Below are 26,592 nucleotides of genomic sequence, written 5' to 3'. Positions count from 1 at the left end.
TTTAAAATACTCGGGTAAAAGTTGAAATACTGATAATACCTTTTTACTTAAGTGAAAGTAAAGAAGTCTTGGCTCTGACATGTACTTAAGTAAAAAGTAGTTATTACTTCTACCTGTTTAGCTGTTAACTGGAACTCACATCATATTAATATTAGATAGATAGATGGATGGATGGATGGATGGATGGATGGATGGATGGATGGATGGATGGATGGATGGATGGATGGATAGATAGATAGATAGATAGATAGATAGATAGATAGATAGATAGATAGATAGATAGATAGATAGATAGATAGATAGATAGATAGAACTTTATTGTCATTGCATAGTACAGGTACGCAGCAACAAAATGCAGTTTGGCATCAAGAAGTGCAAAAAGTAGCAATCGTGCAAATAGTGCAGATAAACATGTATCATATGTACAGCATGTGATATGTATGTAAGCATATGTACAGTGATTAAATATAAAGGCTATAACAGTGCAGAGATGTGTGGACATCATTAAGAGATTTGAATGATGTATTGTTTTTATCTGTACGAAAAATAAAGACAGTAATTTAAGTTTGTTTTGCCATTATGAGGGAAAAACCCACAAAACGTCACCCAGAGGATTAATTGTGTAAAACATGGCGGATTTGGTGTTTGATTTGAGACTTGGCGCAAAAGTTTACTGATTAAAAATATTTTTCGGTGAAGTTTATTTATTTATTTTATATCTAAGTAAAGAAGGGGCGTCGTGAATAAGTGTATGTTTTGCTGGAGGTTTTAATTTCGCCTCTTTTATATTTATTTATTTATTTGTTTGTTTATATTTTTTATAAAAATGGTAGAAACAGAAATGCGCGCTGAATTGATAGCGCGTTAATACAGTTTAGTGCTGTTTAAAATCATTTGAATTTTGAGAGCCAAAAATATATATTAATACAAAACTAATTAAAAATTTTGTTACCTAATGAATGTATGCAGGCTGAAGATCCACATATAGAACACAAGCAGAGAAAAGATGATGATGATCATGAATGTGTCTGATCTCAGTCATGTTTACATCACTGACTCCCTCTGTCTCATCCACGTTAACCCCAAACTTCTTACTGCCTTCTGTGGTGAGTGAGAGTCAGGACTTTATACACCAGCGGATTAAAAAAGACGCGCAGTAACAGGAAATCGGTTGTTCGGCTGAAATCAGCGCTCAGTGAAAAGAAAGATTTATATTTCACCAAATCAATGAATTAAAACTAAAGTAACGAGCCGGTTTTGAAAATGTAAGAAGTATAAAGTACAGATATTTGTGTAAAAATGTAAGAGTAAAAGTAATAAGTTGTCTGAAAAATAAATAGTGGAGTAAAGTATTGATACCAGAAAAATCTACTTAATTACAGTAACAAAGTATTTGTACTCCGTTACTTCCCACCTCTGGACGCAACAGTCTCTAAACACTCGCTGTGTGGTTCGCTGGAGTCGGATGTTGTCCAGTTTATTGTCCAGGGAGCAGACGTTAGAAAGAAAAATGGACTGGAGAGCCGGCCGGCTAGGGTTAGCATTTAGCATTTAGGGACACCCGCCCGCTTGCCGTGCTTCCGCTTCCTCGAGCATCGCTTCCGACGTCCTCTCTCCCGGCTACCAGCACCAGGTGACACAGAGGGCCTGGTCTTTGTGGCCAAGGTCGCAGCAAGCCGAGGTCGCGAAGGTTATTAATAACTTCATCATGCAGATTGTTGGTTGCATGATGCCTGTACCGTAGTAGTGTCTGGTGGTCGTACACATGGACACAGCTGACTCTGGTGTCCATGTATTGTAATAGGTCAGGCTAAATATGAAAGCACTATTTTTGGATCTGGAGAGGCCTCTGCGAGCTACTGGCCCGCCACCATCTTGGAAACTTCCTTCTCATTGCTTTGTGCTACCAGGCCCGCACTCCTTTTAATCCTGACTGCCAAGCCAAGTTTATGCATGTTTTCAAGCATGTTAGTTTGTACCCTTTCCTGACACCCAAATTGGTCCAATTTGCATGTACATATATCAACATGTATTTTTCTTCATGCTGCCTGCATGTTGGGTGTCATCAGGGTTTTAGCATGCATGTTACCACGTCATGTTTTTCTTGGCTGGGTTTTTCCATCCAGTGTGTGAGGTCTACTACTCTGTGACATGCTGAGCACCACCTTGAGGGACGTCCTCTGGCTTACAGGGCCTCAGTGTGAGTGTATTGGGCAGCCGGGAAGCTGTCCATATTTCCCATAGGTGGATCTTAAACACGAGATAATGAAAGAAACCAATAGATCCAGCAAGTCTTGCTGCACGAGAAGCAAATATGAGGAAAGTTAGCGCATGCAGGTTAGCCTTATGCACTCGGGTAAGGGGCGGTCCTTTACCTGCCATTGGGCATGCGCTTTTGCAGAGGTCAGGTACGGATGCCCTTTTCATAGGTGGATCTCTCCACTCGATGTTTCAGAGAACCGGGGTTACTATCTATCTATCTATTATCTCTTATGTTACCTGATATTTCATGCTATATGCTAATTTTTGCACTACTAAAATGTAATCATGTCCACTTAAACCAGATTAATATTTAAAAATATTAATTCTTTCTATTTTTTTATAGTTTGGGTTCTACCCATTTTGAATTGTAAAATTTCTTTTGATCTGCTGTTAAGAGTGCTTTTTTGGACCAGAGTTTTTTTTTTTTTTTTTGCTGTTGTCTATTTTTGTACTTTTAAATGTCCTAAAAAAAATGGACTTGCTATTATTCTCAAGTTTGTCTCTGCATTTGAGTTCACACACCTCCCATTTGCAGGCTGCTAGAGCTCCCGCCTCTTATGCAGTCATCCTAACAAATACTGGGAGGCACTCATCTCTAACCTAGTGTGCCTTACAGAGTACCATTATGGTAATAGAGAGCCTTCTATGTAGTGTAATGCAGTGGTGTTCACTGGTGAGGGGAATTTTTTTTTTTAAATAAAATATCAAAGCAATCAACCACTTCACTTACCTTAACACTGCCACTTCCACTACGGCCTTTTAAAAGTTGACAAAAAAATTCTTCAAGTAAAATACACTTGCATCTTTATCCAGCCAACTTGTGACAGCCTTATAGAAACTTTAGATACATTTAAAATGTAGCATATACACTCACCGGCCACTTTATTAGGTACACCTTACTAGTACCGGGTTGGACCCCCTTTTGCCTTCAGAACTGTCTTAATCCTTCGTGGCATAGATTCAACAAGGTACTGGAAACATTCCTCAGAGATTTTGGTCCATATTGACATGATAGCATCACGCAGTTGCTGCTGATTTGTCGGCTGCACATCCATGATGCGAATCTCCCGTTCCACCACATCCCAAAGGTGCTCTATTGGATTGAGATATGGGGACTGTGGAGGCCATTTAAGTACAGTGAACTCATTGTCATGTTCAAGAAACCAGTCTGAAATGATTGGCACTTTATGACATGCTGGAAGTAGCCATCAGAAGATGGGTACACTGTGTTCATAATGGGATGGACATGGTCAGCAACAATACTCAGGTAGGCTGTGGCATTGACACAATGCTCAATTGGAACTAATGGGCCGAAAGTGTGCCAAGAAAATATCCCCCACAGCATTACACCACCACCACCAGCCTGAACCGTTGAAACAAGGCAGAATGGATCCATGCTTTCATGTTGTTGACGCCAAATTCTGACCCTACCATCTGAATGTCGCAGCAGAAATCCAGACTCATCAGACCAGGCAACGTTTTTCCAATCTTCTATTGTTCAATTTTGGTGAGCCTGTGCGAATTGTAGCCTCAGTTTCCAGTTAGCTGTCAGGAGTGGCACCCGGTGTGGTCTTCTGCTGCTGTAGCCCATTCGCCTCAAGGTTCGACGTGTTGTGCGTTCAGAGATGCTCTTCTACAAACCTCGGTTGTAACGAGTGGTTATTTGAGTTACTGTTGCCTTTCTATCAGCACTTAAATCACCTTTCTTCCCCATTCTGACGCTCCGTTTAAACTGCAGCAGATCGTCTTGACCATGTCTACATGCCTAAATGCATTGAGTTGCAGCCATGTAATTGGCTGATTAGAAATTTGCGTTAACGAGCAGTTGGACAGGTGTACCTAATAAAGTGGCCGGTGAGTGTACTTGTGACAGTATGTATATATCCACTGTATCAAAAGTGTTGCATAAAAGTTTTTGTTTTGAGACTGTTATAGTTTATATGTGTAAAATATATATAGACTAGTATATAGAAAAAAATGAATGTGTCACATTTTACAAAACACATTAGTGTACATATAATTTCAATGCACATCATTTACAACAACAATAAGCTATGCTTTCATGCAGATACATAAAAATGAATTGCTCTTGATCAGGCTACATGCAACAATTGTCACAAAAATACCAACCATACATAATGTCATAATGCTATTGCCTGGTATTTTTGTACTTATATTATGATCATGAAAAATTCCTCCAGAACGGTGATGAAGTCTGGCTCTAAGTTGGTGAAGGCTGCTTTAAAGACATTCTTTGAGAATGCAGCAGATGACCTGGAGAAAACCCTGGAGAACTTGAAGCTGGGGAAGTTTACACACTCACGCAGCCAGATAAAGGGTGTTTCCCAGAACATCAACTACACTACAGTTGCCCTTTTGCCAATCCTCACTGCCCTGTTTGAGCACATCACTGAGCATAATTTCGGAGTGGACCTTCTGTGTGAGTAAACTTCTCTATATGTAGTCTATATGTAGTGTTATGGAAATTCTTAACTTAGTTGTATGCCTATACAGTATATGTATTTTTGTTGCTATATCAAAATAGATTTATTTTTTAAATACAATAAAACGCTTGCTTTTTTTAAATGGTTTTGGTTGCTTATTACGTGCCTCTTTCTGCCTGTTTTAGTGGATGTTGTTCAGATGTCATGCTATCGGATCCTGAGCAGTCTCTACTCATTGGGAACTGGCAAGAACATCTATGTTGAAAGGTAAATACTAGAGATTTTAATTTCTCTTTTACTTTTTAAAACTGACTAAGGAAGAGCAAAAGAGAGAGAAGACGTCTAAAGAGACAGCAGGAAAAGGGGAATTGGAGGAGAGTGGAGGTTATGATTGGCACATTAAATGTTGGCACTATGACTGGTGGAGAGGTAGCTAGACCATCTCACAAGATTTCCTGCCCTTTATCTCCACAATCATCAATGGGTCCTTAACAAGCAAGGGTCATTCCCATTTTAAAGAAACCTGCTCTGGATCCATCATACATCAACAACTACAGACCAGTATCACTTCTCTCTTTTCTTTCTAAATCTCTGGAACGCACTGTTTTTAACCAACTGTCTGTCTATCTCTCACAGAGCAACCTCTATGATCCAAACCAGTCTGGTTTCAAAGTGGCACATTCCACAGAGACGGCCCTTTTGGCTGTTTCTGAGAAACTGTATGCTGCTCGATCAGCCAAGCTGTCATCTGTACTTATCTTCCTGGACCTTTTAGCAGCATTGTACACAGTCAACCACAAGACTCTCTTGTCTACCCTCAGGAGCCTCGGTATCCGTGAAACAGCATGGGAATAGTTTGCTACATACCTGGAAGGCCGCTCATACCAGGTAACATGGAGGAGATCCACATCTGCCGCATGCAGATGTGACCATTTCTGTCCACACAGGCTGCCCAGGTGCTTGTTCAGTCTCTTGTCATTTTGATACCAGACTACTGCAACTCTCTGCTGGCAGGTCTTCCACTGAACGCTTTTCGTCCACTGCAAATGATGCAAAATGCAGCTGCACGACTTCAAGTTCTTCCACACCACCCCACTGCTGTGCTCCCTTCACTGGCTTTCAGTAGCTGCACATATTAGATTCAAAACACTGATGCTTGCCTACAAGGCTAAAAATCGACCAGCACCATCTTACCTTAGAGACCTCATCACACCTCTTACTGCACCATGCTGTCTGAGATCCTCCAGCACTGCTCGACTGGTGCCACCTTCTTTCAGAATAAGAGGTAAGTATACTTCAAAGTTCTGGCTATCTTTAAGCAACAGTTGAAGACCTACCTCTCCCTGAAACACTTAAATTAGCACTATCCAAGTTTGCTTTGTAAAAAACAAGAGTTATAGTCTGACCTATATTAAGTTTGTAATCTAGCGTACCAGTGTAGATGTATTCATTGCTAGTGACTCAAAGCACTTTTGTATGTCGCACTGGACAAGGGCATCTGCTAAATGCCACAATTGTAAATGTAAATGTAGCTGATATGATGCGGCAGAGAAGGGTGGTCATGTGTGTTCAGGAGACTGAGGTGGGTTTAAGCTTTTCAACAAAGGTGTGGATGTGAAGAGAAATGGTGTAGTGTAATCTTGAAGGAAAAGCACAGTAAGAGTGTAGCGGAGGTGATTTCAATGGACATGTTGGTAAAGGAAATAGAGGTGATGAGGAGGTGATGGGTGGATATGGCCTAGGAGCGAGGAATGTGGAAGGAAAGATGGATGTAGATGGATGTTATGTGTAAAGGAAAGAAATACTTATTATAAGAAAAAGTAGGTAGCATAGGGGTAACATATAAGAGTGGAGAAAGGTGCACACAGGTAAACTACATTCTATGCAAGAGATGCAACCTGAGATGCAATCAGAGACTGTAAAGTGTTGACAGGGGATAGTGTAGCTTGACAGCATTGGATGGTGGTCCGTAGGATGGCTTTGGATGTTAAGAAGAAAATGAGTATAGTAAAGACTGAAACAAAAATAGGGTGGTGGAAACTGAAGAAAGAAGACTTCAGTGTAAGATTCAGGGAAGAGGTCAGATATGGGCTAGGTGGCGGTGAAGAGGAACTGGATGGTTTGGCAATTACCACAGAAGTGAAAAGGGAGACATCCAGGATTAACCCCTGTATGAAACAGTTTTTCTCTGATCAGCTCCTTCAGTGACAGACTGTAACATCCTAAGTGTCTAAAGAAGCGATACCAAAGGTCTTCCTCAAATTAAAATTTTATGTCACATAAACATTCATAGTACGACATGTAGTGAAATGCTTTTTACAACTGAACATTTAAACATGAAAATAGAAATAGAATATAAAAATAAAATAAATTTTAAAAAAGTATAAAAATATATTGAAAGTATAATTATAGATCATATCAATAACATACATACATACATACATACATACATACATACTTACTTACTTACTTACTTACTTACTTACTTACTGACTGACTGACTGACTGTCAGGTGTCCACCAGCCACACCTTCCCCAGACACACCTACTACTACTAGGAGTCGCTCCATCATACTAAATACCCGCACCTGGCACTCATCAACACTATGTCACCGTCCATTCTACAGTTTAGGCTGGAGAACACTCACGGACTACTCATGCTACAGATTCTCCGTCACTTGGATTACTACCCCCTTCTAGGATATCGTGTACTTCATGGACTTAGCCTTTCTAAGGGATTACCGGAGATTGCTGGCTCTTTATGTACTCTATTGTTTGCCATTTTCCATTTTTCTCCATTTGTTTCATTAAAGCCTCGTTTTGCTGAACTTCGGTTTCCAGCGAGTTCTTCCGGCCTGACAGAAGAATGGACCTTTACAAAAACAAAGGGATGCCCCTCAGTCCCTTAGTCTTTCAAAGAACTCTCTGTTCCTCTGGACATACCTCTCTGGTCACTCCTAAGTACAGATGTAAAAGGTTTAGTGGCCGGTCATTTGCCGTCCAGGGACCAAAGCTGTGGAACGCTCTTTCAGTTCGCATTCGATCCATCACAGTGCTGAGTGTTTTTAAATCGCAGTTGAAAACTTTTTTATTTATACAAGCTTTTAACACGTAGCCTTGTTTCAACTGCTTTTTTACATATATATATATATTGTGCTCTTATATTTTTATATTTTTTATATTTCTTATATTTTATTGTCTACTCTGTAGTTATATTTTTATATTTTTTATGTATTTCTTATATTTTATTGTCCACTGTCTATTTTTTATTTTTGTTATTTTTTACTGGAAAGTGCCTTGTGCTCCTTTTGGTTGCTGTAAGGCGCTAAATAAATAAAATTTGACTTGACTTGACTACATCACTACTGAGGTCAGGGCTACAGGGTGGTAGTCGTTGAGGCAGGTGGGCTGGGGTTTCTTCGGGACAAAAACAATGGTGGACTATTTAAAGCATGAGGGGACTTCAGACTGTCCCAGGTAGAGGTTAAAGATCTCAGTGTACACTGCTGCTAGCTTGTCAGCGCAAACCTTCAGAACCCGATTTGTAATGGTATCTGGTCCTGCTGCCTTCCTGGTATTCACTCTCCTGAATGCCCTCCTCATGTCATGCTCCGAGATGGTGACCACATTTACCCTTCCGGTTTTCTCAGCGTGCATGCTGGTCCTCCCGCTGCTTTACTTCCTTCACCGCTCTGCGCACAATGTAAAATGCAGCCTTACTGCTCACACTTAACCAGTCACCATAAGGCAAACTGTTATTGTTTTTTTAAACTGTGCAATAACAGTAGTTTTAATTTTTGTGCAATAGCAAATGTGCAATAACAACAATTTAAACTGTGCAATATTACCTCATGCAAATTGTTAATTTGATAGTGTAACTACTGCTACTATTATTTTCAGGGTTTTTTTCTCTTCTGTATTTATAAACTGTACTGTATATATTTTGTACCATTTTTCTGCTTCATAGCTGCAAAATTTCCCAACTGTGGGACGAATAAAATAACTCTTATCTGGCAAGAGAACAGAAGACAAAAAGACGTGGTGGTGGAATAAGGAAGTGCAGGAAAGCATAAGGAGAAAGAGGTTGGCAAAACAGAATCATCTGGGCAGCCAGATGAAAAAGGAGGCAGGAGTACAAGGAGATGTGACAACAGGTGAAGGGGGGATATGGAAAAACCTAGAGAAAAGGCATCCGAGAAGCTGTATGAGAAGATAGACAGGAAAGGATTTGTACTGATTGGCAAGGCAGAGGAACCGAACACTGAAGGATGTCCTGCAAGTTGAAGGAAGTGGAGGGAGTATTTTGAGCAGCTGATAAATAAAGAAAATGAGAGAGAGAGAGAGAGAGAGAGAGAGAGAGAGAGAGAGAGAGAGAGAGAGAGAGAGAGAGAAGAGAGAGAGAGTTGGATGATGAGGAGATGGTGAATCAGGAAGTGTATAGGATTAGCAAGGGTAAAGTGAGAGCAGCTATTAAGAGAATGAAGAGTGGAAAGTCGGTTGGCCCAAATGTCATACCAGTAAAAGTTTGTAGATGTTTGGGAGAGATGGCAGTGGAGTGTTAGATTGTTCAACAAGATTTGGCAAGTGAGAGAATGCCTGAGGAATGGAGGAGTGTGTTGGTACCGATTTTTAAAAGTAAGGCAGATGTATAGACCTGCAGAAATTACAGATGAATAATGTTGGTCAGCCACACCATTAAATTATGGGAAAGAGTAGTGAAAGCTAGGCGGAGAGAAGAGGTAAATCTGTTAGCAAGAATATGGTTTTATACCGAGGAAGAGCACTATGGATTAAATATTTGCTGATGAATGTGGATGGAGGAGGTCAGAAGATGATGAGTTTGTGAAGGGGTGAAGGTGGATGAGTTTAAGTACCTGGTGTCAACAGTAGAAAGTAATGGAGTGTGTGTTAGAGAAGCAAAGAAAAGAGTGCAGGCTGGGTGGAGTGGGTGGAAAATAGTGACATGAGTGATTTGGGATAGAAGGGGTAAGTATGAAAAAGAAAGTGTATAAGACCGTGGTGAGACCTGCAATTTTGTATGGTTTAATAGAGACAATGGCATTAACAAAAAAAACAACAACAGGACACTGAAGCTGAGCTGAAGGTGGCAGAGTTAAAGATGCTACGATTTTCATTGGGATTTATTATTAGAAATTAGATTGTCAGAAGGACCATGCAGGTAAGAGATTTTGGAGACAAGGTCAAATTGGCTTGATTAAGTTGGTTTTGTTCATGTGCAGCTGTAAATACAGCTTTGTGTAGTGGAAATTAACTTCTTAGTTCCAAGTATTTCTGTTAATAGTTATTTGTATGAGTTTCTGTTTTCTTATGTTGAGAAAGGGTCAAAGTAATGATTGGAATTTTCAAATCCCACATAGGACAAATTATACTATTTTAAATGGTCCAGATTGAGGATTATTCAGGCTCTCTAGATCTGGTTTAATCTATAAGATAAAAGGTCTAATATATTTTGTTTTAGCTTCATAAAGATGAAGTTGTTGTGGTTGAAACCCAGGGAGATAAGATGGATTATTTCTGTTTGCCTTGAGTTTAACCACATATTGTAAGGCCAATTTCAAACGCCTGTTTTGGAGTGATGGTCCTCCGGCTTCTATATAAAGGCTTTGTATGGGATTTATCCTAAAGGCCGGTAAAGCCATGCGTTTTCCTTGATTATTTATTGTATCAAATAGTTGTATATAAGATTTAATTTTTTTTAAAGATTTTTAGAATATCCATAGTTTTGGAAATTTTTTTCCTTAAAGCGCTCATGTGTAGAATAAAGTTAAGTTTGTTATCCAACACCAATCCCAAGATTTTGAGTTCTTTAACAGTTTCAATATGTAGGTCCAGATCAGGAGAATGGAGAAGACAAAAATGCATACATACGGTCTTTGTCTTAGAGAATTTAAATCCTTTTTTTATTGACCAATCATTTACCTTGTCTATTCATAGCTGTAGCTGTCGCTCAATTGCATTCATGGTTTTCCCTCTGTAACCTATAAATATCTTCAACATAAAGACTACAAAAAATATGAGGTTCTATGACCTTTATTATACTATTGATTTTTATACTGAAGAAAGTGACTGAAAGGATGCTTCCTTTGTGGGACCAATTCCTGTACGTGTACACGTGATAGTGTGGTTCCTATGTGGTTCCTATTTGAACACTGGAAATTTCTGTTAGACAGGAAGTTGTTAATAATAATGGGTAAATTTGCCTTTAAAACCCATTTTATATAGGTCTTTTTTAGGATACCATAGCTCCAAGTGGTATTATGTGCCTTTTCTGGGTCAAAGAATAGAGCTACAGCATGCTCTTTTTTTTATTAAACTGTCCCTAACATATGACTCAGTCTGATAAGATGGTCTAAAGTGTTTTTGTCTCATCTAAATCCACACTGATAATTGCTGATCTGATTCCTTGACTTCAGTATCCACACTCGGCAGACATTGGCCATGGTTTTCATGGTTTTGCAGACACAGCTGGCCAGAGTAATTGAACAATAATTTTTTTCATCACTCTGGTCTTTATTCGGTTAGGGAACAGGGATAACAATAGCCTCCCTCCAAGATGGTGGTATATTTCCTGTTCTCCATATGGTATTAAAGATTCAAGTCAAGTCAAGAAGCTTTTCTGACTTACGACTCCACTCTGGCTTACGACACTGTAGTAACGCACAGCTGAAATCACAATTATGAAGTTTGCCAACAACACGACCGTGGTTGGTTTTATCAGCAAGAACGACAGGCCAGCATAAAGAGAGGAGGTGCAACAGTTAACAGCCTATTGTGGAGCCAACAACCCACTTTGAATGTTACTGAACTTCCTGACAGCAGGAAGGTGAAGAAAAAAAAACAACCAAATAAAACCAAAAATAAAACCAACCACGGTCGTGTTGTTGGCAAACTTGATAATTGTGATTTGAGCTGTGCTTCACTACAGAGTCATAAGTCAGCAGACTGAACAGCAGTGGGCTAAGCACACAGCCCTGAGGGGCCCCAGTGCTCAGTGTGGTGGTGCTGGAGGTGCTGTTCCCGATCCAGGTCTTCCAGTCAGGAAGTCCAGGATCCAGTTGCAGAGGGAGTTGTTCAGGCCCACTAGGCTCAGTTTCTCAATCAGGTGCTGAAGGATGATTGTGTTGAATGCTGAACTAATGACACTAACAGCATTCGTAGGTAAGTGTCCTTATTGTCCAGGTGGGTGAGGGCCAGATAGAGGGTTGTGGAGATGGCATTATCCGTGGAACGGTTTGGATGATACACAAACTGCATGGGGTCAAGTGAGGGTGGAAGCTGGATCTTGATGTGCCTTATGACGAGCCTCTCGAAGCATCATGATAGGTGTGAGTGCGACAGGACAATAGTCATTGAGGCAGGAGACTGTAGACTTCTTCAGCATGTGGACGATGGTTGTTGTCTTGAAGCACATAGGAACAATGTTGCTGCTCAGGGAGATGTTGAAGATGTCAGTGAAGACATCTGCTAGCTGTTTTGCACATTTTCTGAGCACTCTGCCAGGAACATTGTCTGTTCCGCAGACTTACGTGGATTGACTCTGCTTAGAGTTTTCCTCAATTCAGCTGTAGACAGAGCACCTGGTCACTGGAAGGAGGTGTGGTCTTTCTTGCCTTCACGTTGTTCTGCACCTCAAAACTGGTGTAGAAGTCATTTAGCGCATCTGGGAGGGAGACAACATGGTCACAAGCGGGGTGAAGTTGTCTTGTAGTTCGTGATCACCTGGATGCCCTGCCACATGTGCCAGGTGTTTCCTCTGTCTTGGAAGTGGCTGTGGATTTGCTTAGCGTGTGTGCGCTTTGCCTCTTTGATGGCATGGGACAGTTTGGGCCTTGCTGTTCTTTAGGCCATCTTGTCCCCTGCACTGAAATCAGATGGTCACGTTAACACACTTGCTGATGTAGCTGGTCACTGATGATGTATACTCCTCCAATTTAATGGAATCGCTGTTGGTTGCAGCCTCCCTAAACATGTCCCAGTCAGTGCAGAGGTGGCTCCTGCTGGCCAGGTTTTCACCTGTTTTCGAACTGGTTTAGAGCGTCTGACGAGCAGTTTGTATGCTGGAATTAGCCTAACAGAAATGTGGTCTGAGTAGCCGAGGTGGGGTGGGGCTCCAGATTTCCAGAAGAATTAGTAACACTCTGTGAAGCAGATTCTTCAAGAACTAATAATGGATTCTTTTAGGTTCAACTGCAGTATTATTAGCTTGTTGACCTCTTTTCAAGCTTTTCCATAATCCAATCTTTTAAGGAATTTCACTTTTTGAATTTATTTTTCTTCCATCCAAGCAAGACATATTTTTGATGAAGATGGATCCTGCATTTTGGTGATTTCTAACAATTTCCCCTCATGTCCCTCCTCTCCACAGATATGACAGATAGATTTGTTTCTACATGCAGCAGAACTATGACCAAACCTCTGACAGTGAGAGCATCTCAGAGGATTAGGAATGTACATGTCAACAGGGACAGGATCCTTGACAGATTTATTCTGGTGGCTGTGATTTGTTGAAAGTTAGGATATATGTACTAGTCTTAATAATTTTATCTCCTTTTCTGATTAAAATTTACTTCACATTCGTAACACCTTCTTGTGTTAATTCTGTGGCTATTTCAGCTTCATCTATATCCTACAGTTTTTTTGTTTTGATAATTCCTCTGCTGCTGTTCAGATATGGGTGACATGTGGCTTTTATTGGAACATCCTCTAAGGTACTAGTTTGTAGCAAATCGTCAGCATGGGCTTTTTTGAGCTTTCAATCAGAATCTGGCCTGATCTCAACTTTTTTACATCATTAACTGTTCCTGCAATTCCTGCCATTCCATTTTTTTATTGTAAATCCGGATAACTTTGTAAGTACTACATCAGTTGAGAGAGATTTTTAATGCATTTTAATGCTGATTTCTAATATTCGTTTTTTGGGGGTTTGTTTATTTGCTATATTTGTTTTAATTTTCACTCATCATCTTTGCTCCCCACCCACCATGGAGTCCAGCCAGGGGATGCACGGAGCTGTGGAAATCCAACAGGTATACATCAGAGATACAAGGATGACATACTCTTGCAAAAAGAACCAAATGTTCAAATTGTCCGATTGCCACCGCCTTCAGGGAAGTGAAACACACGGATGATTTAATTGGCAGTATATCTACCCAGGGCATGTCATGACTAGCCACTTGATTGGATTGGGCCCCTCCAACTGCCCATCAATATGAAGTAGAAACCAAAACATTGTGGTGGTCTTGGAAAAGTTTCAGCTAATCACATTTCTCAAATACCAGGTCTTATTCCTCCACAGACACGGGTCACAACTCACAGCCAACATGTTGCCCCATTTGTCATCCTTTTACAAACAGCAAAGGGGGTGCTAGGGACCTATTCTACCACAGGTCCCCATTGGGGCAGGAAGGTCAAGTAGGTTTAAGGATGTGGTGAGGGAAGACATGCAGGTGGTTCGTCAGAGGTTTGTAAGTATTATAGTAACTTTACTTGTATGTCTGTTTTACTGTAGACACCTTCCAGCTCTAGGTGAGTGTTTGGCCACCTTAGCGGGAGCCATGCCCGTGGCATTTTTGGAGCCTCACCTCAATACACACAACCCATTCTCTGTCTTCAACACTAAAACATCACGTGAACAAGCCAGTAAGTGTTACATCTTTAGGCAGTAAACCTAATTAAATTTTTTTATTATTTTAATTTAATCATTTTTTATTTAATTATTACTTACTAAGCTATCTTTTTAGTTGATAGCAGTATCTTTAGTTGTCATCATTAATTTAAGTTTTAAATTATTATTCAACTACCACATTGTGATCTCATTTGTTTATATTATAATTACGTTCTTGAAAATCCACCATCCTTCAGATAGTGCTGTGTTCACACAATTTTGTAATGCCTTGTAATAATATTAAGCTCATGTTATATGTTAGTTTGAAATTATTTTAACCCACTAACCCATTTTACCTCTCTCCTCAGTATTAGGCATGCCTGATACTGTAGAACAGATGTGCCCTGAAGTACCCCGTCTGGACTGTCTGATGAAAGACATAAATGACATGTCTGAATCAGGAGCTCGCTACACTGAAATGCCCCATGTCATTGAGGTAGTGCTGCCCATGCTGTGTAACTACTTATCCTACTGGTGGAAGAGAGGGACAGAGAACCAGGCCAAGGGCACAGCAACTGAATGTAGCACCACTGTCACTTCTGAGCACTTGAGTATAATCCTGGGCAACATCTTAAAGATCCTGAATAGTAATCTAGGCATTGATGAGGCCTCCTGGATGAAGAGGATTGCAGGTAAATATGTCCTATTGTAAGTAGGCCAAGGCAAATTGACTAGATTTATAAACAGATAAAAAGTATTTATTTTAGCATTGATCTACTACTTCTAATATTGTGTCTATTTCTAGTGCCTTCATGACAACTCTTTGGATTTCAGTGAATACCTTAACTAATTAAATTGTATTTTAAATTATTTGTTTTACTTATCACTAGGTTTAATGTTAGTTTCAGTAAAACTTTATTGACCAAGATTTAGTAAAAGACATCAATACATATAGCTATACACACACACACACACACACACACACACACACACACACACACACACACACACACACACACACACACACACACACACACACACATAGTATCTCACAAAAGTGAATACACCCCTCACATTTTTGCAAAAAATTAAGAATATCAATGGACAATACAATTGAGATGAAAATGTTATATATTTTAGATTAGTCAATGTGCAGCTTGTATAGCAATACAGATTTACTGTCCTCTGAAAATAACTTAACATACAGCCATTATTGTCAAGATAGCTGGCAACAAAAGTGAGTACATGCAAATTGAATCATGTTCAAAGTGTAAATATTTTGTGTGAGCACTATCATTTTCTAGCACTGCATTAATCCTCCTGGGCATGGAATTCAGCAGTGCTGCACAAATTGCTGCTGGGATCTTCCGCTGGAGGATACCCCACAGGTGCTCATTAGGGTTCAGGTCTGGAGACATACTTGACCACTCCATCACCTTCAGCAAGGCAGTTTATCTTGGCAGTGTATTTGGGGTCATTTTCATATTGGAAAACTGCTGTTCGACCTAGTTTATGAAGGAAGCGCATTATGTTCTGCTTCAGAATGTCACAGTACATGTTGGAATCCATGTTTCCCTCAATGAACCACAGCTCCCCAGTACCAGCAGCACTCATGCAGCTCCAGACAATGATGCTACCATTACTATGTTTGACTGCAGGCAAGCCACAGTCTTCTTAGTACTCCTCACCAGGGCGTCGCCTCAAATGATGGACACCACATCTAGCCAAACAAGTTTATCTTAGTCTCATCAGACCACAGGACATGGTTTCAGCAATTCATGCTCAGTTTAGGGGCAACCAGTTCCTGTTACAACATGACTACGCTCTAGTGCACAAAGCAAGGTCCTTAAATGGATGAGTGAGTTTGGTGTGGAGAAAAATGCCTTTCCTGCACCTCAACCTGATAGAACACTTTTGGGATGAATAAGAGCGGAGACTATGATCCAGGCCTTCTCATCACACATAAGTGTCTGACCTCACAAATGCGCTTCTGGAAGAATGGTCGAAAATTCCCATTAGCAGCCTTATAAACCTAAAAGGAAAGCCTTCCCAGAAGATTTGAAGCTGTTATACTGTAGGTGCAAAGGGTGGGCCAACATCATATTAAACCCTAAGAATCAGATGTTACTTAAGTTCATTTGCATGTGAAGGCAGACGAGGTTTCCATATGTTTTTCTATAGCACTTTTCACAATTGTTCTGCCTCTCTTAGAGGCTTTGTACATTTTGTGATGGATATTTACATTTATTAATATTATACTTCTCATGAATCTTTAATGTTCTGTATAAGTTTCATTTTTGCCTGCCACTACTGTGTAAGTCTTATGTGAGGACTCTTATTTTGTGTTACCATGAGCCAGGTAATAGGAAATAGGAAGCAATGAACTCATGATTTTCTATATATTTCTTTCATTTCATCTACAGTTTTACTCGGTTCAATGGCCACTGAGTTTTATTGTGTAAACCCCACATGGGACTAATAAAGGAGCAAGTTGCTCATATCCTGGCTCTTGAACAGAGTTTGGCTTGCTGTTGATTTATATTGCACACTAGGAAAGCAAAACATAAAAGGAGAACAGTAAAAGCGTGTAATAAATTATATGTACAAACTTTGACAATAAGCTTAGGAACATTGGAAGTCACTATTTGTTGGAGTAGACAAATGCTATAAAAAGAGAATGCAACGGAGAAACACAGCAAGCTAACAGGCTTAAAAAGAAAGGAAAAAAATAAACATTGGCATACAAATGCATACGCATTCGCTCAAAAAATATAATCTGTTTACTGCTGCTGTTTTTTGATGACTTTAGATTTAGTGTTTGTTCTCACCGGTTTTATTGAATCCATCACTATGCGAGCGAGCTGATGAAGTCGTGAAGTCACAACAGAACAGATATAGTGCGACTGTTCCAAAGTTAGAAAACAAACATCACGCTAGCCCGTAATGTGAGAAGCCCAAATAATCGATATCGGCATTCGTTGACAATGAATTTTAATATAGATCATTATCAATTTTATCGATTAGTTGTTGCAGCCCTATTATCATCACAACGTGCTAGCGCTCGTTTCGATTACACTTGTTTCGATTACATTCATAATGAACTTTCTCTCCCAATATTGACTAGTCAGATGGATGATTTAAATCGTTTACAGCCATTGCTTCCAGCAGCATTTAGAAGGGTTTATCAGATGCATTTATAACATGTGTTGAGCGTACACTATGCCATAAGTGCGTTAATTCCTATTACCCATGTAACACTCGCGGAAGCCTGTCAAAATAAGTAAAAAATAGTTCCCTCACGTAGGAACTAACATAAAAGCGGCAGATAAAGCATACCTTGCACAAAATAAACTATTTCTTTAGCATAATATTTATATGCAGATGTCTATTAGATTGCATGTGGAAGAAACCTTGAGAGGAACCGGACTCAAAAGGGGAGCCTGCCTCATTTGTGTGATATCAAGATTATGATTATATTTAATTAAAACAATACAAAACACCGGAGAGTGAGAAATATCATGAGCATGTGAGATTATAAATAATGTCCTTTCTACAGTCTTATACAGTCAGTAGATATTGTGGAACTTACTCAGGGCTTACTCACTTATATTGAAGGTGTAACTAGCTCAATCGTCAGTGTGCTTTAGTTCTATTTTGAATCTACTATCTTCTGGTAAAGTAGGATTCTAACTTTGTATATCTATTTAACTCAGTTGATTCTAGAGTGTTGGTCTGTGCTTATTAGTTTGGTCAGGTGATTAATCAAGGGTAGTTTTAGGCCCTGTTTACACGAGAACGCTCGCGGGTGAAAACGTAAAAATATTTTATCGGATGTGCCTTTCGTTTAGACGGCGACGCGTTTTTGGGGCTTAAAAACGCAAAAAAGTGAAACCACCCTCCAGAGTGGAAATCTTAAAAACGCTTCACCGTTGCGTTCCCGTCTAAAGGGTAAAAACGCAAAAAAACGGCTCACGGTGGCTCTCGTCGTGTACGCGTTTACGTCACAGGCATGCGCCAGTACAGGAAAATAACAAACATGTCGGATTATTTAAAGTTGTTTAAAATTATTTAAAGTTGTTTGGAGCAATAACTCCACCTCCTCGTCTGTCCAGACAAAATTGTCAGCTTTTGCTGTTCGCTTCGCCATTGTGTTTGGGTTTCGCGCTACTGGGGAGAGAAGTGGGAGGAAGGTTGTACGCAGGCGCGTGGACTTGGTGTTGTTCTGTGGCAGTGCTTCACATTGCCACCTAGCCGCCTGGAGTGCATACTACATCGAATTTCACACACTTTTGCGTCACCATATGCACGCAGATTTCCCCCCCCATAACGCTCGTCTAAACGCAGAATAAAAAGTGATAACGCAACGCCACTTTTGCGTTTTCTCTTCAGATCGTTTCCGTGTAAACAGGGCCTTAGTCTCACTTGAGGCGTGAATTGTGGGCAGGGCTTACTCACTTATATTGAAGGTGCTATAGTTGTAGTTAGCCCCCACAAGTAGGTAGCTCCCCTAAAGCCAGTAACGCTAAGTGTTTATTTAGAATTTAGAATTTCTTATTTGTACTTTTTCTTTTTAAAAACACATTGATCTCAAATTGGGAGATCGGTCATGTGCCTCAAACCATCTCTGTAGTCATCTCTTACAGACACAGGCGTTCCCATCCACAGAACAGATGTCACATTGCCAGTAACCTCATCTACCCTCCCCTGTTGTCTCAATCTCAAACAGTGGTGGTAGGTGGGCTCTGGAATTGCCAGTCTGCTGTAAGGAAAGTTGACTTTATCACAGGCTTGGCTTCCCACTACACCTTCGACTTTCTGGCATTCACTGAGACCTGGATATCCCCACAGAACACTGCTACACCAGCTGCTCTGTCTTCTGCCTATGCTTTCTCTCACTCACCAAGAGAAACCAAGAGGTGGTGGTACAGGTCTACTTTTATCACGGAGATGGTGTTTCACACCTATCCCTTTGTCTCATCTAACCATGTCTTCTTTTGAATTCCATGCAGTTTCAGTTACCTCTCCAATCAATCTTTCCATCATTGTCATCTATCACCCTCCTGGTCCCCTTGGAGACTTTCTAGAAGACATGGACACACTCCTCAGTACTTTTCCCTCTGACAGCACCCCTCTGACAGTTCTTGGTGACTTCAACCTCCCATCTGACAAACTTCAGTCGTCCTGCCTTCTGCCTTTTCTGAATACCTTGTCCTTGGCATTTAACAGCTGCCCTCCAACACACAAGGGAGGAAATGTCCTGGACCTGGTTTTCACCCGCCCTACTCCAGCTACAGACATGACTGCCACTCCACTTCCAATCTCTGATCATCACCTGGTTTCCTTTTCAATCACTCTTCCTATTCAACCTAAAAATAATTTACATGTCTCTCTTATCCGTCCTAACCTTCACTCCATCTCTTCCTCTTCTGTAGCTTCCTGTACTCTTTCTTCTTTTTCTGACCCCGACTCCTTTTCCTCTCTACACTTGGACGTTGCTACTGACTCCTTCCTCTCATCTCTTTCCTCAACCATGAACCTCCTTTGCCCCTTGACTACAAAACCGAGAGCTCAGGGCTGCAGAGAGGAAGTGGAAAAATCACAACTCGGTGTAGACATCGCATCTTACCGCGCACTCCTGACCAAATTTTCTTTGGAGTTGACTTCTGCCAAAACTGCCTTCTACAAGGAAAAGCTTGAGGCCTCTGCACAAAATCCTCGTAAGCTCCACAACATCTTCTCTTCACTCCTCAACCCCCCCTGCTGCACCTGCTCCATCCTCCCTGACTGCTAATGACTTTGCCTCCTTCTATGATGAGAAGATTAAGAAAATCTGCCAGACCTTCACTTCCTCCCCAACAATGACTACACAACACAACCAACAATCCACTACGTCTCTGTCAAGCTTCTCAACCTTAACAGAAGATGAGATACTGCAAGTCATCCAATCTTGCAATCCCACCACCTGTCCTCTGGATCCAATCCCTTCAAATATGCTTTAGACCATCACACATGATCTCCTGCCCTTCATCTCCATAATCATCAACAGGTCATTAACATCTGGCTATGTACCAACTACCTTCAAGCAAGCAAGGGTCGTTCCCATCTTGAAGAAACATGCTCTGGATCCATCAGACATCAACAACTACAGACCGGTATCACTTCTCTCCTTTCTTTCTAAATCTCTGGAACGCACTGTTTTTAAACAACTGTCTGTCTATCTCTCACAGAACAACCTCCATGATCCAAACCAGTCTGGCTTCAAAGCGGCACATTCCACAGAGACAGCCCTTTTGACTGTTTCTGAGAAACTGCATGGTGCTCGGTCAGCCAAGCTGTCATCTGTACTTATCTTCCTGGACCTTTCAGCAGCATTTGACACAGTCAACCACAAGACACTTTTGTCAACCCTCAGGAGCCTCTGTAACAGCATGGGAATGGTTTGCTTTCTACCTGGAAGGTCGCTTATACCAGATAACATGGAGGGGGATCTACATCTGCCCCGTGCAGACTCACCACTGGTGTCCCACAAGGCTTGGTACTTGGTCCCCTCCTTTTCTCTCTCTATACCCACTCCATTGGTGAAGTCATATCCTCACATGGGTTTTCTTATCACTGCTATGCAGATGACACTCAACTGATCTTTTCTTTCCTTCCATCAGATACCACAGCTTTCGCTCGGATCTCGGCATGCTTGACAGACATATCTCCATAAATGAGTGCTCACCAACTAAAACTCAACCCCAGCAAAACAGAACTGCTGATCATCCACGTCGATTCATCTCCAGGTCAAGATCTCCAAATAACACTTCATGACTCTCTGCTCTCCCCTTCAGCCACTGCTCGTAACCTTGGGGTAACTATGGACAATTAACTGTCCTTCTTCCCACATTTTGCTAATGTGTCTCGATCTTGTAGATTTCTTCTTTACAACATCCGAAGGATTTGACCATTTCTGTCCACACAGGCTGCCCAGGTGCTTGTTAAGTCTCTTTTGATTTCAAGACTCGACTACTGCAACTCTCTGCTGGCAGGTCTTCCCCTGAACGCTATCCGTCCACTGCAAATGATCCAAAACGCAGCTGCACGGCTTGTGTTCAATCAGCCCAAGAGATTTAAAGCACTTTTGTACGTCGCTCTGGATAAGGGCGTCTGCTAAATGCCGTAAATGTAAATGTAAAGGGAACCAGGAGCTCCTGAGCAACTCATAAAATAGCTTAACATCTGAGATCATTATAGATCCAACACCCGCAGGTGACTCATGTGGTGACCACGTTGGTGACCCCTGGTATAGGATGTCTTTGGGTGTGGTAACCCTAACCTGTTCAGGCATCACAAAGGCCTTGTGCACAAAGTGATTACCATGGGTTGGAGTGGAACATTTGGGATGGAGTATAAATCTGACCTCAACCCTACTGTTAGATTTTTTATCATGCCGGAAAAAAACATTTATTCTTGGAAATGTTTTCCATACAATCTACGATAGTTTTATTCTGATCAGGGAAGAATCACACAGCACACAAAATGGTGCATATGTTTTTTTTTAACAACAAATCTGTTGTTAAACTTTGGTTGTTTCAGATTCAATGTTTATGCAAAAATAAAGTTTGTTTACATATGAAAAGGTTCAACAGCACACATCTGGAGAGAAGATTGCAGTAAATTTTTCAATAAATATTGAAATACTGCAACTACGTCCCAGTTTTTAATTTTGGCCCACTGTGAATTTGAGTTTGACACCCCTGATCTAAAGGAACATCTTCACAGAATAGTGGAAGGTAAAATAACAGCTAATGGAAACTAAATGTGGAATGGAATGTTTAAAAAGCACATAAAATCATGTGGTCAGGTGTCAACAAACTTTTGTCTAAATACACTACATTTTTTTTTTTATTGTTCTAAAAATACCCACTGGCAAATTGTCATATACTATCAATGGAACTGTCATATATATCAAAGGAACATAAATATTTGTTTACAATTAAACTTTAATGTCATAATAAATAGAAACAAACAAAAGAACAAAAAGAAACAAAAAGTGTTTTACAGTATGTATAATGTTGATAAATTCATGTGAAACCAATCAATACTAGTATTTTTCTCATTATGACTGACATTTTGCAGTGTACGCTCAACCTATCATCAGCAAGGCAAGGGCAGATCTTTTAAAGACACACTTCCTGCCAACTCTGGAGAAATTAAAGAAGAAGACTGTGAAGGTGGTGGCAGAGGAGGAGCTTCTCAAAGCTGACAACAAAGCCGATACCCAGGAGGCAGAGCTACTGATCCTGGATGAGTTTGCAATGCTTTGCAGGGATTTGTATGCATTCTATCCCATGCTTATTCGCTATGTGGACAACAACAGGTACTCCTATTACATTACCATAAACATTAGAGTCTTACATTTGCTCAGTATCTAATTCAAAAGGTCATGTTTTGTCAGCAATTTGCTAGTGTTTCTATGTCAACAGAATAAGCAATTTAAATAATATGATTTTATGTTAGAAAAATGCTGGCTTTGTGCCAATTTCTGTTTAGAAAGTGTATTAACCCATTTAATCCCAAATTTTTCCCAGAGATGACATATATGAATTTGTGATGTATTTGTAAGTCTATTTAACAATCATTGTCAATAATGTACAAAAATATTTGAAAAGACCATAAAAAAATGTGTTTTATCTCTGGTCACAATTGTGACCGGTGGTAGAACACAGGGAGTCTAAGTCTACGGTGTATATAAATACATAAAAAACTCCAGAAATTCGTTTAAAGACTGGATTAAATTGTTGAAGTGTTTTATTTGATTAACAAATAGGTAAACATTATAAACATTGTGCAGTTTAAAAAATAACAAATATTTTTTTTTTATTATGATAAAAACATTATAGGAAATTGCTTAGAATTTAATCATTATAAATGACACAAAATACTTAAAATTCAAAAACCTTTCAGAAATAAAATAATACATTTTAACAATTAAATAAACATGTTGACCACAGCACTGTGGAGAGTCCAGGCATAAATTGGCCACCACCACATTTTTGATCTTATTGTGCTGTGGTAACGGGACACCTGAATATCATGTAGATCTACTCCTCCATTTGCTGGTTGTAATTGTGGATTATTTGAGGTTGCTGGAGGTAGTCATATGCCTTTCTTTCCTTATTTCATCTCCTAACTGGTAACTCTGTGTAGACTTTTTCCACATTGCTTGCAACAGTGACCACACTGTTATCCCTCCACCTCACCAGTAGCTTTTATCCTTCAGACAGAACTTCTGTGAAGCCCCTCTGTAACTTTTGGAATTTCTTCATTGGTTTAAATGGCACATCACACAACTGGTTTTGCCGCATGGTCCCAGTGCACCCATATCCTCACTTTGTCATCTCATTAATCAGGGATATTGTGGTGAAAAGGTTGTCATGCGTGAAGTTGCATCCTCCTGGAACACCAGCTTGATGAGCCAAACCCAGCACTACACTGGGCCCATGACCTAGCCCAGTCTCTGGAAGAAGGGTATGCACTCCAGCAAAAGGTTCCATGTGGTAGAGGTAACCCCCTTAGGACACCAGGCTCCAAACCTTATAGCCATAGCGGATTGGTTTTCCCTTTATGAACTGCTTGTACCCGTGTTGCCCATAGTAGGGAATCACACTCTCATCAACTGACAGCCATTTACTGAATGGCAGAAGTTGATGTTATTGAGCTCCTGGAAGATTGGCCTCACCTTAAAGAAGGGGTCATTGTTGCACTTTGTGTTGTCCACAACATGGATGGAAGCCATAATTTCATCAAATCTGTTTCGTCTCATAGCATTGGAGATGCTGCAATTGTAGACACCCCAATCTAGTGACCAGAGCAAATGCCGTCATGGAACAGTACAATATCCAGAGGTGGCACACTATAGAATACAAGTAGTTCATCCATGCTTAAATTAAGAGGTGTGTATTTGTTCTGAACAGAGTAGAGATTTGAAATTTCTATGGTAAGGTCTCTTGTTGTTCCTTTTAATCAGCTGAGCGGGGGTGCTTTCTGCCAAGGGCACTGGTATGGTGATAGTAGTAGTAGCATCTAAAGAAGGCAATACAGATGATAAAACAGCTTCAAGTTGTTTTGTATGATTTCTTGTTTGGATTTTGAGTTTTGGTTGGTCACTGCAGGCAGGTTCAGGGATGTTTTCTGCAAAAGGCCGGTATGGTGGCAGTAGTAGCATCTGAAGAGGGCAATAAAGATGATGAAGCAGCTTGAAGTTTTTTTGAGAAACTTCTTGTTTAAATTGTGAGTTTTGTTTGGTCCTCGCATTCAGGTTAAATTTCCTCAAAATTATCATATCCAAACAGTTCTGCAGTAGAATTCAAAATTCTTGATGGTATGTGAGCTGAGTCACCAGTAAAATCCATGTCAGATGCATCGCTATCACAGTCGCTTTCTATTGCATCTTTCTCTATCCTAGGGACCACTGCTAATTTACAAATTGCAGGCTCTGGATCATCAGTGTCAAGTAAATCCAAAACTTGACTTAATGTCAGTCTGAAAGAGAGTTCATAAAAATAACACAGAATTACATATGGGGAACATAGACTCCCTGTGTTATACCACCGGTCACTATTGTAACTGTCTTCATTTATCTGTAGTTTGATACCAGAATAAAGCATGTATTAATTTAATTTCAATGTGTATGTATAGATAACCCTTTCATGATGATATCTGCAAAAAAAAAAAAAAAAAAAAAAGCTATTCAAAAAGGAACTTTTTACCTGTCCTTTCTGAGCTTTGACGTAATCCTTCCGTTCAGATGGCAGCACCAGGAAATAAATGTGTGTGGTCACATGACCAAACTAACCATTCATGTTAGACCTCCCATTAACTCATAAAGACATCTTACATTTTCATTATATATGAACATATGCTCATAATACTTTTTTAATTTTACACAAAAATATGCAAGGAAAAATTGTGGTCACAATTGTGACCAGTGGGATTAAATGGGTTAAGTAGACTCCTGGGTTTATTATGATTCCACTCTAGGTCACGATGGCTGAAAGAGCCTGATGCTGACTCTAATGAGCTTTTCAGGATGGTAGCAGAAATTTTCATTCTTTGGTGCAAGTCACACGTAAGTGTTTCTCAATTCTTTCTTTTCCTTCAATAGTGCAAAAATAGAATTCTTATAACCAAACATGTAAAGCCTTCAGACTTCCAGAAAAAAATATTATAAATATTTTATTGTACCTTCTGTTGAATTCACCTGTCAATTTTCTCATTCAGAATTTTAAGCGAGAGGAACAAAACTTTGTTGTGCAGAATGAAATCAATAATCTCACCTTTCTCACTGGGGACAGCAAGACAAATATGCCAAAGGTATGAGTGTAGAGTTTATAAATGCTTAACATTAATTGATGTCTGACTGAGACAGTAAGCCATACAATGGTGTGAATTAAAATGTTTAATGAAATTGCTCTATTTTCATTATATTATTTAATATAATAATGATAATGAAAAGAGATGAGAAATGCTGATGATGATTGAGTAAATTGATGTTTAATTCATTGATCAGGATATAATTGAACCCATGCCATTTCACCAATTTTACCCATACTGCTTCATTAACACAGGCAACCACTGCACCTTTTCACAACAAGCCAAACAGTGCATATAAAAAAATGCCTGGAAAATGCCTTTGTGCACTTTTAAATAATAAGCAAACTTTCACATATTATATTATTTTATATAAATATGTTCACCTGTTAAATTATTTGCATCTTAAAACAATTATATAATAATATTTTTTTGTTAAATTTAAAGTTTAAGGAAATAAGGTTAATGTGGTTTTCTAAAAGATAATCAGTAATTTACAGTTGGCTTCATGTGCTACAGGCAATACATGCCATAATATCTAGTCTGCCATATTAGTTTGAAAGTTTGTCAGCAATACCAACACAACTTAACACATCGAAATAGGAAATGATTTGCACATTACATGTATGCAATAATAAAATTAATAGCAGCTCTATACCTTTAGTTATTGAATTACTATATTTTAATAGAACTGTTTGAATCCAGAGATAATTGGTGATTGATGCTGTCTGATGCTGTCTGATATGGTTTTCTGAATTTCCTGCATTTTGCAAGTCAAAATAAAAGGAAGGATGTATTCATCAATTATATCTTTTTAAAATCCTTTTTGATACTCCTTCTCTTTCATTGTTTCTCTCTTTCTTTTTTATTTCCTCACTTTTCTTTGACTCACCCAGTTGTTTCTGCC

General features: G+C 39.7%; 2 protein-coding genes across 2 annotated transcripts in view; one reads left to right on the top strand and one right to left on the bottom strand.

Moving 5' to 3' along the window:
• The window catches only part of LOC310731139 (ryanodine receptor 3), a 417,468-nt gene that overhangs the window by 288,200 nt on the left and 102,676 nt on the right, over positions 1–26,592 (top strand). Inside the window, 7 exon segments of the mRNA XM_083550556.1 lie at positions 4,464–4,702; positions 4,892–4,973; positions 14,235–14,365; positions 14,699–15,022; positions 22,452–22,692; positions 25,356–25,443; positions 25,596–25,688. Coding sequence (XP_083406682.1) covers positions 4,464–4,702; positions 4,892–4,973; positions 14,235–14,365; positions 14,699–15,022; positions 22,452–22,692; positions 25,356–25,443; positions 25,596–25,688 — 1,198 coding nt within the window.
• Positions 1–26,592, bottom strand: part of LOC310731127 (uncharacterized protein) — a 146,811-nt gene that overhangs the window by 112,971 nt on the left and 7,248 nt on the right. The window lies entirely within an intron of this gene.

Source organism: Silurus aristotelis, assembly GCF_946808225.1.
Source record: "Silurus aristotelis genome assembly, chromosome: 9".
In the NCBI taxonomy this organism is placed as follows: Eukaryota; Metazoa; Chordata; class Actinopteri; order Siluriformes; family Siluridae; genus Silurus; species Silurus aristotelis.
The sequence above is the reverse complement of the archived record's forward strand: the minus strand, read 5'-3'. Positions and strand labels throughout refer to the sequence as shown.